General features: G+C 41.5%; 1 protein-coding gene across 1 annotated transcript in view; it reads right to left on the bottom strand.

The window, feature by feature from the left end:
- Positions 1-19352, bottom strand: part of CEP41 (centrosomal protein 41) — a 1035505-nt gene that overhangs the window by 462587 nt on the left and 553566 nt on the right. Inside the window, exon 5 of the mRNA XM_044088672.1 lies at positions 4888-5057. Coding sequence (XP_043944607.1) covers positions 4888-5057 — 170 coding nt within the window. The remainder of the gene's footprint in view (positions 1-4887; positions 5058-19352) is intronic.

Below are 19352 nucleotides of genomic sequence, written 5' to 3'. Positions count from 1 at the left end.
CTCAGCAGCCCCAAATGTGCTCTTTCAAAACAACCACCACATCAAATCAAGCTACAGCTCATGGAGCCTCTACCTTTAAACCCATAAGGCAAGCCTGCCACACAATCCAACATTCTAGTCATTGGAAACTCCATTGTGAGACCCACTGATGTCCCTCTCACCAGTCTGAGTAAGGAAAAAGTCATGGTTGGTTGCTTATCAGGGGCTAGGATCCACCACATTACACATGCACTTAGGTCACTGGACAGCAATTACCAATATGACTCGGTCACAGTCCATGTGGGAGTAAATGACCCGAGAAGTACTTCCCCAGACTATATGAAGAGAGACATCATGGAGCTCTCAGAATGCATCTCTCAGGCTGGTATGAGCCTAACATAGAGCAGCATTTTACCTTGTCCAAGGATGATGCCACAATATGAACAAAAGTTGACTGACTTTAATAATTGGCTTAGTTTCTGGTGTCATTCTAAGGGGGTGCAATATTTGTCAGCATGGAAGGAGATGGTCAACAGACCACACTGTTTTGCCAGGGATGGTCTGCACCTCTCCCCTCTAGGCTTTCGAATATTAGCTAAAACATTATATCACCATGTTGTAAGAAGAAGCCAGCAAACCTTTGACATTTTATTAAAATTTAAATATTCTGTATACTCTCTTAAAGGCTTGTAAAAGCCGAGGCGCTAGAGCAGTGATTTGGTGTGTTTCAATTTTAATAAAATGTCAAAGGTTTGCTGGCTGCTTCTTACAATGTGGTGATATAATATAGGACATTTTGTGGTATTGATTAGCTAAAACATTGTCTTCCCCATAGTGCCTTTTTCCAGCAATGCCAAACTGAAAGTACTTCTGACATAGCAAATCAAAACCAAGAAACTTAAAAGGTATTACTGCTCAGTGCTAGGAGTCTAAACAAAAAACTCCACTCCCTAGAAGCTCTCTTTACCCTAGAGCATGCTGACATCTGTGCAGTCATTGAGACATGGTTTAAAGCAGTGGAGAGCACACCAACAGTGCAAGGTTATAATGCCTTCCACATATTTAGGTCAGCTACTTCACAGGCAGGGACTAAAGGTGGAGGTGTCTCTATCTACATCAAAAATAAATATACTTCAAGGCTGGTCAAACAGGACAATGCACTTCAGCTGTTCCATGTTCAAATCACCATAGGCAAAATCCAATACCACTTCCTTCCAAGCTACAGGTCCCCCTACTGTAATGCCTCCCCTGGTAAGGTCAGACCACAAAATGGTCTCCTTTGGAGTAAAAATTAAATCTGGACCCCCAGCTAAACCTGGAATATTCAGGAACAATTCTAAGGCTAACCTCCTGCTATTAAGTGAGAACCTGGCAAAATGTCAGGCCCCCATAAACCTTGAGAACACTGCTGCCTATGCAGAACTGTTCACAGAAACCCTATACAAGCATGTTAATAGCTGCACAGAGGCAGCTGTACCCACCTTGAAGATATACAGAACTCAAAAAACAAGCCACCCTGATGGAATCACAAAATCAATAGGCTGTATAACAGGAGGAAGAGGAAGAAAATTATGGCAAAAATTAGCAGGTGCGGCACCCAGCAGGATAAAAGCACTCTCAAACTAAACAAATAACTCAGAGGACAAATAAAGTCTACCAAAGCCAAATTTGAGGTAAGTTTGGCCCTCCCAGGCCAAGGACAACCATGAAGCATTCTTTGGCTATGTCCGCAACTTCAAAGGCCATACACAATTGTGTGCAGAGCCCATTGCAAATGGAGTCACCTATACTGACCCAGAAGATATAGCAAACCTCCTGGATGATGAATTAATCTCCAACTTTACCCCTCTCCCCCTCAACCTTCCCTCAGGAAATATCAAATATAACTCCCCCTACTATCACTAGGGAACAGGTCCTTAATGCCCTCTAAGACCAAGAACACTGCATCAATGGGCCCAGACAATACCCCTGGATGCCTTCTAAATTACTATTTAACTGTAGCCTCCAAACAGGCTTCATGCCTCATGAATAGAGGAAGGCAACACTCATCCCTCTTAACAAAGGTGGGCCATCTACAGACCCTGGAAACTACAGACCCATAAGTCTCACTAGTCTTATATCTAAAGCCATGGAAAGAATTATCATGGAGATGATCAATAAAGATATAGTAAACCTCTAGACACTAGACCCAACCCAGTTTGGTTTCGTCAAGGGCAGATCATGCCTACTCATCCTGGTGGACTTCTTTGAGAAGGTCACCAAAGCAATGGATGAGGGCAAAATCGTTCACACTGCCTACCTTGACCTATCCAAGGCATATAACACAATACCACACTCGAGCATGGTTGACAAACTCAAGAGGTTAAGTACAAACCAGTATGTTACCTGTGGATACCAAACTGCTTCACAGACAGGACCCACAAAGTTAGAATTGGGGAGTCCACCTCTACAAAGAGGCCAGTCACAAGTGGAGTCCCTCAGGAATCAGTCCTTGTACTGCTCCTTTTTGGCATTTACTTCTCTGAAGTCAAGGCCAATGTCAATGATCTCTGGATGACTAAATTTGCAGATGATTGCAAATTAGGAGCCATCATTGAATCTCACACCGACACAAATGTTCTCCAGGAGGGGCTGACACAAAACTGGTGTCACAGCCATGGACTAAAACTAAATGTCAAGAAATGCATAATAGTATCCTTTGGGAAGTCAGCCATTCCTGGTAACTATCACAGTGACAACACACCCCTTAGAGTTGACCCAGTAGTCAGGGACTTGAGGATACACACAGATAGTAATCTAGCCTTTGACCATCATGTGTCTACAGTGGTGAGGAAATCATTCTATGTTGTGCAACTTATAAACAAAGGTATAGCATCCAAGTCCAAGGAAATCATTGTTCCACTGTATTTGGCATTCATCAGACCTATCATAGAGTACAATGCCCTCTTTGGTATGTACCTATCCAGGAATATCCAACAAATGGAACATCCATAAAGGTTCCTCATTAAAATAATACAGGGCATAAGTAAAATGTCCTATGCAAACTGCCTCAAGGCCCTATCCCTGCATTAAGTCTCCTACAGGCTTTTGAAGGGAGATCTATGCCTGACATACAGGACATTTTCAGATACCACTCTGATGGACCTCCTGCATATCCAGAAAACAAACAGCACCAGAATTACCCATTCTAAAGACTTAAACCTTGCCTGTGATATAAATAGGACCTGCGGGAGAGATAGGTATGTATCCCAGAGACTATCCCGTCTATGGAACAGGTTCCTAATCTATGTGAAGCAGAGTTCCTCCCTAACCCAATTCAACTGCAACTTGGACAACTGGAAATTCATCCCTGGTTTGGCAACTGCATCTCTAATGGACACAGGTAACCTGTAAATGGTTCATCTCCCAGGCCCATGCTTACACTTATCAAGGGTATCAGAACTTGTCAAGAGATTTAGGATGCATGGCTAGGCTCGAAAAGGCCCTTGTGGTTGTTAGCCTAGTAAACACTTATGAACTTTGGGAATATGATCCCCACATTACCCTGTTGTACAGAATCCATACATGTATGTAAGCCTGCAATACTATGCCTGACCTTAGGAAGGGAAATTAGTAAGTACTGACCTTAAGAAGGGAAATTACTCAGTACTTTCAAACATGAATGATCCTTCATATAGTGTTATTAAAATGAAACTAGTAAAAGACAAAAATGAATAACTGCAAACATTACCTGTACTGTAAAACATTTGGTATGCACATAAAAGTACATATGCCAACTAGTCTACTAACCGAGAAAAGCCGAAAGATGACAACTTAAGTGTAAAAAAAAAAAAAAAACTATTTAAGAAATAAATATAAAGAGAGATAAAGGCCACATTGTATAAAAAAAAGTTTTAAAAATAAAACAAGCAACAAATCTTAACCAGTGTATCTTTATGGTGATCATTTGAGTTAAAAGTACTGACTATGCATCACTTGTACCAAATGAGCAGAAAGAATTACAGGCATTTCATTTACAATGTAGTACATCGGAGTGCACTGTTTCTCCCTGAAGTGGTTCTAACAATATTTGCATCTCAATGTTTTAATCTTACAAGACCACGGCAATACTTTCAAAGCTCAAAGTTGTGTAAGTAAAGTCATTAAAAACTTCCCTACCAAAAAAGCATTTTATTTTGTGCTCAAGGCATGTGCCACTTTCTGCCTTTTAGATAAGTCGGATGTACACTTCGATTTGATACAAGCTGACACACTGTCATCCTCTCTTCCACTTGTGTAGTATTTGCTATGGCTGTTGAACACAGGTCTTTCGGAGGATTGTAATCAACCTGCAACCCCCAACCCCCCCCCCCCGAAGGCATCATCCATTGTAGACTGATGTGCATCCTGTCAAATATCACATCACTATCCAAGTTTCTAATGTCTTTGCACTGTACCCTTCTCGCACTGTCTCACCAGTGCTCTGTCTAGAAACAGACTTGTCTTGCAACAGCCTAGTGCTCAGAGTACGGTCTTATTCACTGTTGCTGAACTTCTGTGCTTTCAGAATTAATTTTTACACCATAACTTTTAACATATGTTGCTACATATTTCCTTCCTGTTTTCAATACTACTACTGCAGTTCACCATCAATACAGTGAACATCTGACACTGCAAACACGTTATTTATTTTCTTGAAGTTTCTCAGTAATCTTCTGTGAAAGTATCATAAAATCAGTTTCTTCAGCTACAATGTATTAAGTACATATAAAATAACAGACATCAAGTAAGATTATTCATTTTTAAACTCACTGTTGTGGCTAAGTAAAATGTAACTACTTCTGCATCATAATCACCAACAGCAGTACTATTTCTTATTCTTTAGATAGAACTGTTATAAATGCAAAAAAGGGAGATGTGATGTTTTACCTCCAATAATGTGACACTGTTCATACGCATCTCGGTCTCGTACATCAAGTAACAGGTAAGGGCAGTCTGGGTAAGGTTTATCCAGGACGCTAGGGCTTGGTGTGGGTGCAGGACTGGACTTCTTTTCCGTATCCTTCTCCAGGTCCATCTCTCCAACCCCACTGATAACACTGCAGAAGAAAAACTGTTGACAGAAGCAAAGCTATTTCTAGACTAAAAAGCTAACCTTTCCTAAAATAAATCATTTTAAGAGAGAGTGGGTGCAAACTAAAAACAATGTCTTCTCAAGAAACCTTTTTACTGTTATACTTGTAATGTTTATGCAAAACTATTACTTTTGTAAAAGAGCAAAAATAAAACAGACTAAAAACAAAGTTACCAACAGATACGTGAAAAATTCTTAAAACAGGAGACAGAGATGCAGTTAAAACTGCAGATGTTACAGTACATATTGGCAACTGATGCTGCAAAGGCTTTCTATCTCATAAGATAAGATGCACTGCAGATGATTCAAAACTCTTCTGGAATGAACTACAGACTACTGCATTTGCTTAAATCTACAACTGGAACCCAGCAGTCTGTCAATGATTACAGACCAATCCTACTAGAAACAATTCAGGATATGATCAGTAACTTCCCGTAACACAAGTGACCCACTTCTTATAATCATATCTCTGTCCTCCCAGACGCACTCTCACACTAGCTGTTTTTACCTTCACGTATTTCAGACAAATCACCAAAAAATAAAAACAAATCCCTATATAACAAACTCAAAACAGTACAAGATTTTCTCAGCTGAAGACAGAATTTCTCAAAATGGCAGCCACTAATATCGCTAACCCCCAAAGCATATCTTATAGCATTTCACTTTCTACTGGAATGCTTCCCACATTATTTAAGCATGCAGTTTTTATCCCACTACATAAAACCCTCATCGCATGAAATGTAAGACTACAGACCAAAAGCCAACTCATGCCCTCTCACAAAAGGTATCTGAAAAACCAACATTAACATATACGAGTTATTTGGGAAAGAACACATATACTGCAACTCCTTTAGTACCATGGCTGCCCTGTACACAGCCACTGATAATACATGGAACAATATGAATAAATCAAAATTAACAGCTGGCCTGTTTATAGACATGAGCAGAGCCTTTGAGACAGTCAATTAACACCGTTCTCTCAATGTGGCTGTCAAGCCATAAAATGGTTCCAATGCGGTTTGGAGGACAGGACATTTCTGGTACACGTAAATAACTGCTTTTCTACTCAAGGAATAAGTGTACTGCAAGCATGTATTCTTGGGTCCTTGCTGTTATTACTTTTTTTAAGGACTTGTCTGCTTCAATGATTTTATCTTAGATTAAAGGCAACATGCTGTAGGTGGATTGGACACTCTCAATTGGCCCTAGGCATGAGTGTGTGCATGTATGTGTGCCTTATGTGGAAGGCAGGGTGCCGGGCTGGCAACTTGACACTGTAAAACTCCACTGCCAATCATGAGCGGACAGGTGATCTCCTGTGGCGACCCCTAACTGGGAAAAGCCGAAAGAAGAAGAAGAAGAATTGTGTAAAGACATACTTACCCTTCAGCAATTTGAAACTCTACAAAAATGCATATATGTAACCCACAAAAATGGCTTTTTGCTGGCAGCAGCAGGACAGAAATACACAGTATTAACCTTAAGCTCCATCTGTGTCTGTCTCAAAACATATTGATAACATTATCAACAAAACCCTGCGATAGCTTAAATTATGCTACAAAGTTTCTCAGCTTCACACACCCATGACTCATCTTGCCATAACTAGGAATGCACCTATTCCAAAAATCAGTTATGGTCTCCCAATAACTACCTTCCACTATAGTGGCAACACAAAAAATTCAAATACACACAATTTGCAAATGTTTACTGGCAGACCAGCTAATGTATCACTGCCAGATACTATAGAGGGCAACTCTGCTACTCTCTGCACAAGTCTACAAAATTATTAAGCTAGGACACAACCCTCGATTACATACAAAACTGCAAAGGTAACAGAACTACACAATAAGAGATGTACATGAGAAGAACTTTAACCTCACTAGGCTGAAATTCACACAGCAACAGATGAAAGGGCATTATCTAAGCTGCCACCAGCAACATGGAACCAGGAACCATCTTTGTCAGACATCAGGCAAGAAAGCACCAGAGATGCATTTAAAAACAAAGAATACTTTTTGAAAGAATCAGCTTGCTCCTGCTCCAAAAGGAAAGGGCCAGGAAACTACCTTGATTCAGCAATGGTCTTCACACAGCCTACACTCTCTGCCTCTACAGTGACAGATGAGCTGTTTGAATGTGCATTTGTAAATTGATTGCTTGTACCATGATCGCTGCTTGCTCAACCAATACCAAGTGCCTCACTGCTCTCACCTTAAAGGTTATTCTTCAAATTATAGACTGTAAACATTGTTTCAGACCATTATGGAATCATAATTTTCCTTGCTCAAACCTTCTTGTAATTGCTGTAATAAGTATACTTGCTTTTATGTAAAATGTTTGGTGTGATAGCTCAGACTGTATTGTTTGACACGGTAATTTCTGCCCAATGGGCCCAAGTCAGGACTGAAAAGGGTCTGTTGACTAGCCTATTTACCTGGTTACCAAAACCTAATAAATAAACGCATACATACATACATAAAAATAATGGTTTGTAACATCTTGAGTACCAGACATGAATAAGTCAGCAAGCTTCGGAATGCTACTAGCCTGCACATTAAGCAGCACTACTATCAAATCTTAGCACAGTGATGGCAAACCTATGACACGCGTGTCAAAGGTGACACCAGTGTTCACCAACACAAATTACCAAAGAAACTGAATGAACAAAAATACAAGAAAAATGTGACCCTGCACTACTTATTTAAAATCAGCAACAAAAAAGTCATTATTTGATGTTAATCAAATCAAATGCAATGTGTTCCATATTTTTTTCAGTTCAATTCAAAATTACTATTAAAAGTAGAGTAATTTTTTGATACACTATTTTAAGCCCAATTATCAGTGTGCATATAGTTTTCGCAATTGTAAGTCACTGATTTTTCTTTCACTTTGGACTGTATTTTTTTAAATGAAGGAATATGTAAAGAATTATTTCTCTTTTGTTTGGGGGGGGGGGGGCGTGACACACCAACAGTCTCAAGATAGGCATTTTCTGAATTTTTGACATGCCGAGTCCAAAAGGTTCACCGTCACTGTCTTAGCACAATCTAACCTAGCCTAATGCAAGGTACCAGTATGATTCTAGCATAATCTAGTTGGACATTAGTGACCTGAGACGTACTTCCCTGGACTATATGAAGACATCCGTTGCTCTCTGAATGTGCATCTCAGGCAGGTATGCGTCTTGCATTGAGCAGCATTCTACCTTCAAGGATGCCACCACAGTATGAACAAAAGACGACTGGCTTCAATAATTGACTTACTTTCTGATTTCTTTCCAGGGGTGTGCAATATTTGCATGGGAGGACATGGTCAACAAACCACGTGACTTTGCAAAGAATGGTCTGCAGCTATCTCAGCTAGGATTCTAAATATTGGCTAAAACTTTATCCACTCCCTTCGAGTCTTTTTTAGGCAATGCCAACTAAAACCCCAAGAAACCTAAAGGTGATACTGCTCAACGCTAGGAGCCTAAACAAGAAACCTCCACATCTGAGAAGCTCTCCTCAGTCTGGAGAATATAGACAGCTGTGCCATTACTGAGACATGGTTTAAATCTGCAAAAAGTACTCTGACAGTGAAAAGCATCACTGCCTTCCACACATTTAGGTCATCAGCTACACACTCAGGGAAAAAGCTGACTGAGTCTCAATCTATATTAGCAACAAACATAACTCGAAATTGGTTAAGACAGGACCAATGTCCTGGAATTTAACCACATGCAAAAAAAACCCCCAAAAGCCCCACACCATACCCTAGCATGCTACACATCACCATCTATGTTCCTAGAATCTCATAGCTTATACCTACACCTAACATGAGACAATCACCATTAAACCAAATACTCTGTTTATGGGAGACTAACTACCACTCAATAGACTGGGAAACATACACTGCCTCATGTTCACAGATAGGATTCCTGGATGCACATACCCAGCAGAGGTTCAAACATACTGGACCTGGTACTCAAGAATATGGCAGAGCACTGCACCCCCTCCATGTCCTGACTAGTGAGTTCGGACCTCAAATCTGTCTCCTTCAAAATAAAAATGAACTTGGTAACTCCAGAAAACTCTAACAGTTTGAACTATTCCAAAACAAACTGCATCCTATAAAGTGATAGTTTGTTAAAATTCAAGGCCCCTCTCAATCCTGAATTCATGGCAACCTATGCAGAATTGTTCCGACAAACCTGTAGAAAGTACAGTTTTGTACCTACCATAAATGTAGATGTTCGAGTGTATACACTGCTGCAGTCATTACACTTGGTTATCCTGCCGTCAGGCGGTTCTCCCCAGTCGGCCTGAGTTCCAAAGTCTTGGTCCGGCGTCGGTTGCTGTCGCCTCCTCCCTGACGTCAGTGCGACAGGGGTATATAAGATGCAGCCGACGCCATTTTCTTCAGTTTTTCTTGCCCCAGATGTCAGGTGCCTCTAAATAGGTAGGCAATTCAAATTGCTAATAAAACCTACATAAGAAAAGGAAACAACTTACAGCTACCAGCAAATACTCCCCATAGGTAGTAAAGGGTAAAAGCCATAGGTACGTACCAGCCAGTAAGAGGGGAAGGAGGGAGGGTAACCTGGACTGCAGCAGTGTATACACTCTAACATCTACATTTATGGTAGGTACAAAACTGTACTATGTTCATCGTGTTACACTGCTGCAGTCATTACACTTGGGTAGAATCCCAAAGCTGAGGTAGGATGGCTGGTTCTATAAGGCATTAGGGGTGGCTATAAGGCCCTGCAGCGCTACAGTGTCGAAGCGAGCTCTGGATTTAGAGTATAGAGGCAGATGGTAATGCTTGGTGAAGGTATGTACAGAACTCCAAGTTGCTGCTTCCAAAATATCCTTGGTAGGTACTCTTCTGAGGTAGGCAGTTGAAGTGGCTGTTGCCCTGGTGGAGTGAGATCTAATGCTGCTAGGTACAGGTTTTCCATGGTATGTGTAGCAGAAACGTATACAATGCCCTATCCATTTTGAAATAGTCTGTTTTGAAATGGCTTTTCCCTGTGCTCCTGCAGCATACGCTACCAATAATTGCTCAGATTTTCTGAAAGCTTTGGTTTTGTCCAAGTAGAAGCGTAACTGCCTGTGAATGTCCAAAGAACGCAGTAGTCTCTCCCCTTTATTCTGTGGTTTAGGATAAAAAGTTGGCAGGTGAATAGTTTGGTTTAGAGCCACACTGGATACCACCTTAGGCATAAACATAGGGTTAGTTCTTAAAGACACCCTGTCCTGGTGGAAAATGAGGAAAGGTTCTACTGCCATTAGTGCCTGTAATTCTGAAACTCTTCATGCTGATGTTATTGCCAGGAGCAGAGCAGTTTTCCAAGAGATATATTTTAATTCTGCTGTGTTAGCTGGCTCAAAAGGAGGTAAAGTTAATTTTTCCAAAACAAAGTTGAGGTCCCAAGTTGGAGTAGGTGCTCTACGGGCGGTCTTATGTTTTTAGCCCCTCTGAGGTACTGTTTTAACAGAGGATTAGAGAAAATTGGTGGATCCGTGTTGTAATGAGCAGAGATGGCAGAGGCGTGGATCTTGATGGATGAGAAGAAGAGGCCTTTGTCCAGCATCTCAGTTAAGCATTGCAGTATCTGAGGAATGTTTGGGACAAGAGGGTCAAGGCTGTGAGCTTTGTTCCAGGCACAGAATCTCTTCCAATTATCCGAACAGGCTTTCCTAGTACTAGGCCTTCTGGCCTCCAGAATGACATCCATTACAGCTTTGGAGAGAGGCATTGCTTGCTTGACTAAGGAATCTTCCATGCAGCTAGATTTAAGGTCTTTAGCTGGCTGTGTAGCATTTGATTGTTGTGCTGAGTCAGCAGATGTAGGATTTGAGGCAAAATCCAGGGTGGTTCTTGTGCTAAGCTCTTTAAGATTGGGTACCAGTGCTGGCGTGGCCAGTCTGGTGCAATCAGGATCATCTTTGGTTCTTCTTGCCTGGCTTTCATGAGTACCTTTGGCAGGAGAGGTAGTGGTGGGAAAGCGTATACTTGTATTTTCTCCCAGCTGAATGGGAGGGCATCCACTTTCCATGCTTGTGGATGGTAACTCCTTGTGCAGAATTTTTGTAGCTGGCAGTTCATTGGGGATGCAAATAGATCTATGTCCGGACTCCACCATTTCTGTGTTATCATTCTGAATATTTGTGGATTCAATTCCCATTCATGGGGATCCATGATGTTTCTGCTTAAGTCGTCTGCCAGTGTGTTTTTCTCTCCTGGCAGGAATTCTGCTTGCAGATGAACTTGATAATTTATAGCTGTGTTCCACAAGGTCATGGCCTGTCTGCAGAGGGGGTAGGAGTGAGTGCCCCCTTGCTTGTTTATGTACCACATAACTGTGGTGTTTTCTGTCTTTAGTAGAAGTTGTCCTGGATGAAGCAGGTCCTTGAAAGCTATAAGGGCATTTTGTACAGCTAGCATCTCTTTTTGATTGATGTGAAGATGCCTTTGTTCTGCTGGCCACGTGCCCTGAATACATTTGCCTGCCATGTGTGCTCCCCAGGCGTAATCCGAAGCATCTGTTGTCAGTGTTTGCCTGGCTCTGGGTTGTGTAAAAGGCTGTCCCTTGTTGAGGTGACAAGCTTGAGCCCACCATTGAAACTCCTGTTGAAGGCAAGGAATTAGTGGTATAACTGTTTCCAAACTTTGACAGTGTTGAGACCATACATTTTTTAGGTACCATTGTAGATTCCTCATATGCAGTCTGGCATATGGAATTAGTAGTATGCAAGATGCCATGTAACCCGAGGCCTGCAGAATTTTTCTTGCAGGGAGTTGGGTTTTTGTTGCCATCAATTGAAAGTATTGAGCTAGTTGTCCTTGCTTGTCTGGCGTGAGATAAGCCATCTGGGCCGTTGTGTTCAAGCTGGCACCCAGGAATATAAACTCTTGTGAGGGCACTAGTTTTGATTTCTTTTCGTTTACTGTGTACCCCAGGCAACTTAACTTTTGTTACTAATGCCAGATACTTTAGAAGAATGTCCTTGCTCTCTGCTTGAATCAGGCAGTCGTCCAGGTACGGATAAATTTGAATTCCTTTCTGTCTGCAAAATGCAATTACTGGTGCCAGGCACTTTGTGAAGTCCCTGGGCGCAGTAGATAAGCCAAAGGGCAGTGCAGAGAATTGGTAGTGCATTGAACCAGTTATGAATCTGAGGTATCTTCTGCAGTTTTGTCTGATAGGGACATGCAGGTATCCCTCCTTGAGGTCCAAGGTCATGAGCCAAGCTTTCTTGCCCAGCATGGGAAGAAGCTGCTGTAGTGTCAACATTTTGAATTTCGGAACATCCAGGTAAGTGTTTAGGGAAGAAAGATCCAGAATGGGCCTCCAAGCATTGTCCTTTCTGGGTACCAGAAAGAGTAGAGTAAAATCCTTGTCCTTGTTCCTGTGATGGTACCCTTTTGAATAGCTCTCATATCCATGAGTGCTGTAATTTGTTTTTTAGCCTCTGCCCATTGATTTGGTGGCAGATTTGGCATTCCTTTTAACCTTGGCAGAGTGTGAAAGTGGAACCTGTATCCTTGAGATACAATGTTGAGTACCCATTTGTCTTTAGTGATCATATGCCAGTTGTGGTAGAAGAGTGCCAGTTTTCCTCCCAAGGGGGCTGCCAAGAGAGATTTGTTTGGCAGCTGTAGTGGGAAGTCATTGGAGCTGCTTTTTATATGGTTGGGGCCTGTCTTCCCCTTCTTTCTGGCCTGATGCAACCCATTATCGAGGCCTGTAAGGACCTTGTGTCTGACCTCTACCTCTTGAGACGTCTGTATCTTCCCCTTTGAGGTCTGTCTATAATTGGAAAGGACCAATTCTTAGTTGGCCAATTTCTGCTAAATCTAGGAGGCTGAACCTGTAAGAAATCCTTCACCGTTTGCATAGATTTTGCCTTATCCTCCATTTTCTTTAATACCTCTTCTGCCTTAACTCCAAATAACACATCCTGCTGCAAAGGTGCATCCAATAATTTTGCTTTAACATGATCTGGTAGCGTGTGTTCTTTTAACCAAGCATGTCTTCTAATGACAGAGCCTGTAACTGCTGCTCTGCAGGAGGCCTCTAAAGAATCAAAACCACATTGCAAAGTATGCTTTCCCACTTGCTCAGCTGCATGCAATAAATTCTGCATTTCTTTAAAATTAGGAGGATCTGAATCTGGAAGCATTTTTTGTTTCAACTGAGACAGTAAAAATTGCTGATATTTTAGCATGTGAAACTGGCAATTTAAGGCTCTCATTGCTAAAGTTGCAGACGTATATACTTTCTTTCCCCATCTGTCTAATGCTCTGGAATCTCTGTCAGAGGGAACTGTCTTCTTGGCTGATGAGGCCTTAACCCCTTTGGGTCCCTGAGAAATAGTTTCAGGGTCAGCTACAGGGATTTTATACAGAAATTTGTGAGAGTCAGGGACTCTGTAGTATCTGTCAGGTTTAACAGGGGCTGGAGGTAAGGAATCAGGATATAAGCTGGATTCAGTATACACATCATCCACAATATCTAACACTGGCGGAATAGCAAGGGGTCTGTGTTGAGGTAATAAAAGGAAGTCTCTGAGCCTTTTCTTGGATTCTGAGTAATCCCGGCCTTCCCAATGGAAATGCTCCCTCATGGTATGTAGGGTTTCCCCAAAGGAGTAGTCCTCAGGCGGTGAGGCTGATGGAATTGATTCCTCATCATCAGAATCCTCATACAGGGGTAAAGAATATCCTAGGTCTGAGGAAGAATCTGATGAGATGGACACCTGGTCGGATGAATCATAGTCTGCATCTTGTCTAGGCCTTTTATCAGGAGGGGGATGGGACCTCCTGATTAGAGTGATTAGGTCTTCGGCCATTTTGACCATTTGTTTCTTAGGCATAGAGGCCTAGAGGCCCGTCCTGGAGAATGTTGTATTTGTTTCTTTGATTTTAAAGGAGGCTTAGACTTAGCTGAGGGTTTAATGCTTAACTGAGTAGGTCTGAAGACACCCTCTGAAGCTGCGGGTAGCTCAGCCACTCCAGATCCCTCTGAAGGGTTAGTTTCGGTAGGCTGAATAACTTGTGCATCCGAAGGACCAGTCATCTCCATGTAGGAGTCAGAGGGGGCCTGTGGTCCTACAGGAGAACCGGCGACTGGCCTAGAAGAGGCTTTGTCGTCAGTTTTGGACCTTGGATGCCTATACTTGTCTTTGCGCTTTTTGTGTATTCCGGTCTTTGGAAGTTCCGACAGCATGGTATAATTGAATTTTCTACCAAAATAATGTCGGGCAAAATCAAACAGACGTATAATAGTGCGCATGTTAAACCTAGCACAAAACCGACAACCAGTGACGTCGTGGTCTGGGCCTAGGCATGGGATACAATAGGAATGGAAATCGTTATGAGGTATTTGCTTCCCACAAGAAATACAGTTATTAACTTTTACTGACATCGGTCTGAGGCAAGAAAAAGTTTCCCCAATGGGGTACTTAGCTTTGTAGAAGACTTTGGTTCTGGATTCGGAATGAAAATCTCAGGAGACGGCCGAACAGCACTTGCGAACTACTTTTACTTCGGGCACCGCGCGGCAAGAAAGACTGAAGAAAATGGCGTCGGCTGCATCTTATATACCCCTGTCGCACTGACGTCAGGGAGGAGGGGACAGCAACCGACGCTGGGCCAAGACTTTGGAACTCAGGACGACTGGGGAACTGCCTGACGGCAGGATAACCAAGTGTAATGACTGCAGCAGTGTAACACGATGAACACCTATACAAATGTCACTATACAGATTGCTGCAACTACTACAAGTCAGCCCAAAATAAAGCACACTAGTGAAATCCTAACCTTAACAGGGTATATAATAAAACGAAAAATGTCAAGGCTAAAATCAAGAGCAATTCCCATAATGACAGGAGCTATCTAATTAAACTAAACAGGAAACTAAGAGGACTAAAGTCTAACAAGGCCAATTACAAGGTCAAGACAGCTTCACAGGCTAAAGACAACACAACCTTCTGTAAATATGTCCGAAACCTCAAAAGCAGCACAAATCGATGTGCTGAAATGGTGGTCAACGGAGCCGCCTTCACTGAAAACAGAAACATAGCGAAGTTTCTGGCTGACAAATTCAGCTCAAACTTCACTCCCACTCCCCCCCATCTCTCCCCATAAAATACCTACTAGCATAACTCCCCAACTATTAACAGGGATCCGGTCCTGGTAGTGCTCACTAAGGCAAAAACACAGCCTCAGTGGGCCCCGACAATATCCCTGGATGCCTCATAAATAGCTTGAGACATGACTTATCAAGAGCACTTGAGTTACTTTTCAATACAGCCTCAAAACAGGCTTTGTGCCATGAGAATAGAATACTGCAACAGTTATCCCACTTCACAAGGGTGAACCATCAATTGACTCTGGAAATTACAGACCTATTAGTCTGACTAGTCTAATATGCAAAGCCATGAAATGAATCATTGTGGATATGTTCAAAAAAGACATAGGTAACCTTCAGATACAGGACACAACCCAGTATGACTTTTGTCAGGTAAGGTCATGCCTACTACACCTAGTGGATCTCTTGGATGAGGGGAAAGCTGTGCATACTGCCTACCTTGACCTGGCTAAGGGTTCAATACAATACTCAAAGTTATAATACTCAATGGGGTACAGTTGACAAACTAATCGAACTGGGCATAAACCCCTATATAACTTGCTGGATTGCCAGCTGGCTCACAGATATGATCCAGGAAGTCACAACTAATGAGACCATCTTCAATAAGAGACTGGTCATCAGCAGAGTACCTCAAGACTCCATGCTGGGACCACTCCTATTCTGCAGCTACTTCTCAAACGTAAAGGCCAATGTCAAGGGCCTTTGGCTGACCAAGTTCGCAGATGACTGCAAATTGGGAGCTATAACTGATTCCGTCATGACACAAACATCTTATAAGAGGGTCTAAGACAGAGAGACATGTCAGGTGCCAAAGTCAAGGTTTAAAACTCAATGTTAAGAAATGCATTACAGTGCCTTTTAGGAAAACTGCCACACAGGCTAATTACTACATTGATAAGACACCCCTAACAGCTGACCCAGGAGTAAGGGATTTGGAAACGTATGTAGGCAGTAATCTGACCTTTGACCAACACATAGTCAAGGTAGTCACAGAGAGGCAGGCTAGCAAGTACGGTAGATGCACAGGTCAAGCAAACTGTAACAAGACAAAAAAGAAGCCAGCACCTTGGGAGCGTGAAGATTTATTGAGAAAACCAGACCGGTTTCAGCTTATAGCTTTCGTCAGTGGTACATAACATGAAGCGGTATTACAACTGCAATATATACTCAGTATCATTAAAGACAAATTACATCATTTCCTGTCTAAGGAATATCTGATCCGATACTAAATAATGAAAATTAATATACACAGACAATACAAACAATAAATTCTATTCATATTTTCTATTTTTCTTTTTTTCTTTCTTCTTGGGGCAAACCAAAGAATTGTTAATAGATTCATTAATAGTATCAAGACCCATGAAGAGAAAGGAAAACCCTACAGTTTGTCATTTAATCCAGGTGGGAATAAATCTCCTAATTTGACAATCCATTTTCTTTCCTTCATGTTTAATGTACCATGCCACCCTGTTTTGAAAGATCTGTTGCCCGATATTTTGTTTATGACTGTAAAAGTAAATTTAGCCGTGTGATGAACTAAACCATTTCCATTATTTAGTATCAGACCAGATATTCCTTAGACAGGAGATGATGTCATTTGTCTTTAATGAAACTGAGTATATATTGCAGTTGTAATACTGCTTCATGTTATGTACCACTGATGAAAACTATAAGCTGAAACCGGTCTGGTTTTCTCAATAAATCTTCACGCTCCCAAGGTGCTGGCTTCCTTTTTGTCTTGACATAGTCAAGGTAATAAGAAAATCATTTTAAGTCTTCCAATTTGTAAGTAACAGCATGGCATCCAGGTCCAAGGAAGTAATAGTGCCACTTTATTGGGCCCTTATCAGACCCATCGAGTATAATGTCCAATTTGGCATGTACCTGACCAGATGTATGCAACAGCTGGAAGGTCCCCAAAGGTTCCTTACCAGGAGAATCCAGGGTATAAAACACATTGTCCGATACAGATTGCCTTAAAGCCGATTTATATACCACGTCTTCTATAGATTACTGAAAAGCAATCTATGTTTGGCATACAAGGCATCCTAGGGTCCAGTTTTGATGGACCTTTGGCAAATCCACAAAACTAATCGCATCAGAACCACTAGATTCAAGGATTTAATTTTTGCTTGTGACGTTAAAAAAAACATGCTGGTGCGACAGATGTGTCTCAGAGAATCCCGATGCTCTGGAACGGGCTCCTCATGTGAAGCAGAGTCCATCCCTAACCCTATTTAAGTGTAACCTTGATCAATGGATGGGACATTGTAAATTCACCCTGGGTCTGGCCCACATATCTCTGACAGAGGGAGACAGTAATGCCAAAATTAACATACCCCCACATAACCTCTAGAAACTTCCTAACATAGCCCCTCCTAATAAATGCCCATGATACTTAGGGACACAACTGGGTTGGATTGCATGGCTAGACTAATGAAAGCCCAGATGGTCTTTACTCTAATATACAGCTATAAACCTATAAAAAGCTTACCTGGTTTATACATAATTACCTCTATTTATATAACTGTTAAAAAAATGCATTTATGCCATTTAGCAATAAAATACAAGCAACTGAAAACTGATTTGTTCCTCCCCTTATCCATAATCCTTCTACTGACAGCACATTACCTCAGACTGCGTTTGCCCACAATACCAGGAAAGAGTATTATTATTCCAATTAAATTAAAGGCTTAAAAAGCAGGTAATATATGAAAGAATAAAGTAAGAAAACAGCTGATGTGTAGATTTGGGGTTAAACAAAAAACACTTTTTTGTATCAGAGATAACTCAGTTAGGTCTCTCCAGAAATGGAAGAGTAGAACTACAAGAAAAAGGATGGGGGAAGGAGACGGATATGTTGAGGAAGGATGGGAGCAGAAAACACACAGTTGTCTTTATGCTATCTACATAATTTTTATATCTGATGTTATCTCTTCCCTCCATTCCTCAATTCATAAGAGAGTCCCCAGCTTCTATAACCCTTGGGAGGTCTCATGGAAGGACACAACTGAACCAAAGGAAATCCCTGATCTGGACTGTAGATCACTTTACAGTGAGAAAATAAATAAGTGAACTTTGGACCAAGTGGCGGCAGCAGCAGCACAGATGTCATCAATGGGTACCCAGGAAAGAACACTGTAGAAGAAGCCATAGCCCTTGTTGAGTGAGCCTTTGGATGCTTGGGTACTGAAAAAACATTGTCTTTATAAACATGGGTGATACAGTCTCACAGTCAGCAAGAGCCAGGATCTTTCACCCCTTGGTTTTCACATACTGGCTACAACTTTTGTTACCCCCATTGTGCCCTTTTTAGGCAAATGTCAAAGGACATCCCAACATAGCAAATTCCAACCAGAATATTATCAAGGTAGCACTGCTGAATGCCAGAAGACTAACAAAATCTCTGAACTCAAGGCTTTCCTCAATCTTGAAGACATTAGTATTTGTGCAATTATAGAAATCTGGTTCTTTTGAAATTATAGCACTCCCTGCATTCCAATGATACAATGCCTATTATGCAATTAGATTTGTCAACAAATGTGGGGGAAGCGACTTTTCTTGATACTAAGTATATTTTTTGTTGCTTTCCACATCTGAATACCTAGCAACTGTATTTCGCCTGCCTTTCTGTTACATTGAAGCTGTTTTTACTGCATTTAACTTAATATTGCACTTGGAATCCTTGTTTGTTACTATTTGACTGTATTTGTAGCAAATTCTTCTGTGTAAGCTGTAGTAGCTGATTCATAGCATTTATAAGTGTTTGCTGTACCTGTTTCTGCCTGTTTTGTGAAAAAAAAGAAAAAAAAGAAAAATATCTCTTGTTTTTCCTGCTTTACTAGTTTAGTCCAGTTTCAGAGTTGCTGATTCCTGGGCTTTGGTTGTAGTTCCTGTGTACTGTTTCCTTGCCTTATTTGGGGGAAGGGAAGCTACCTTGCTTACTAGTGGGAGTGGGAGGCATTGAGCTGCCTTTTGTCCAGTTTTGTGAGGTTTCAGCCAGTAACTAGTAGTTTATTGGTCATTTTGGGCCAGTTTCTAGCTTTTTCCAGCCCCCTGGTATAAAACTTTCAGCTTGTACCTACTCAGCACAGACTCCACGTGGGCCAGCAGAGTAAT

This window comes from Protopterus annectens, chromosome 11.part0 (assembly GCF_019279795.1).
Source record: "Protopterus annectens isolate FY-2018-M chromosome 11.part0, PAN1.0, whole genome shotgun sequence".
In the NCBI taxonomy this organism is placed as follows: domain Eukaryota; kingdom Metazoa; phylum Chordata; order Ceratodontiformes; family Protopteridae; genus Protopterus; species Protopterus annectens.
This window is presented reverse-complemented; position numbering and strand designations above follow the sequence as displayed.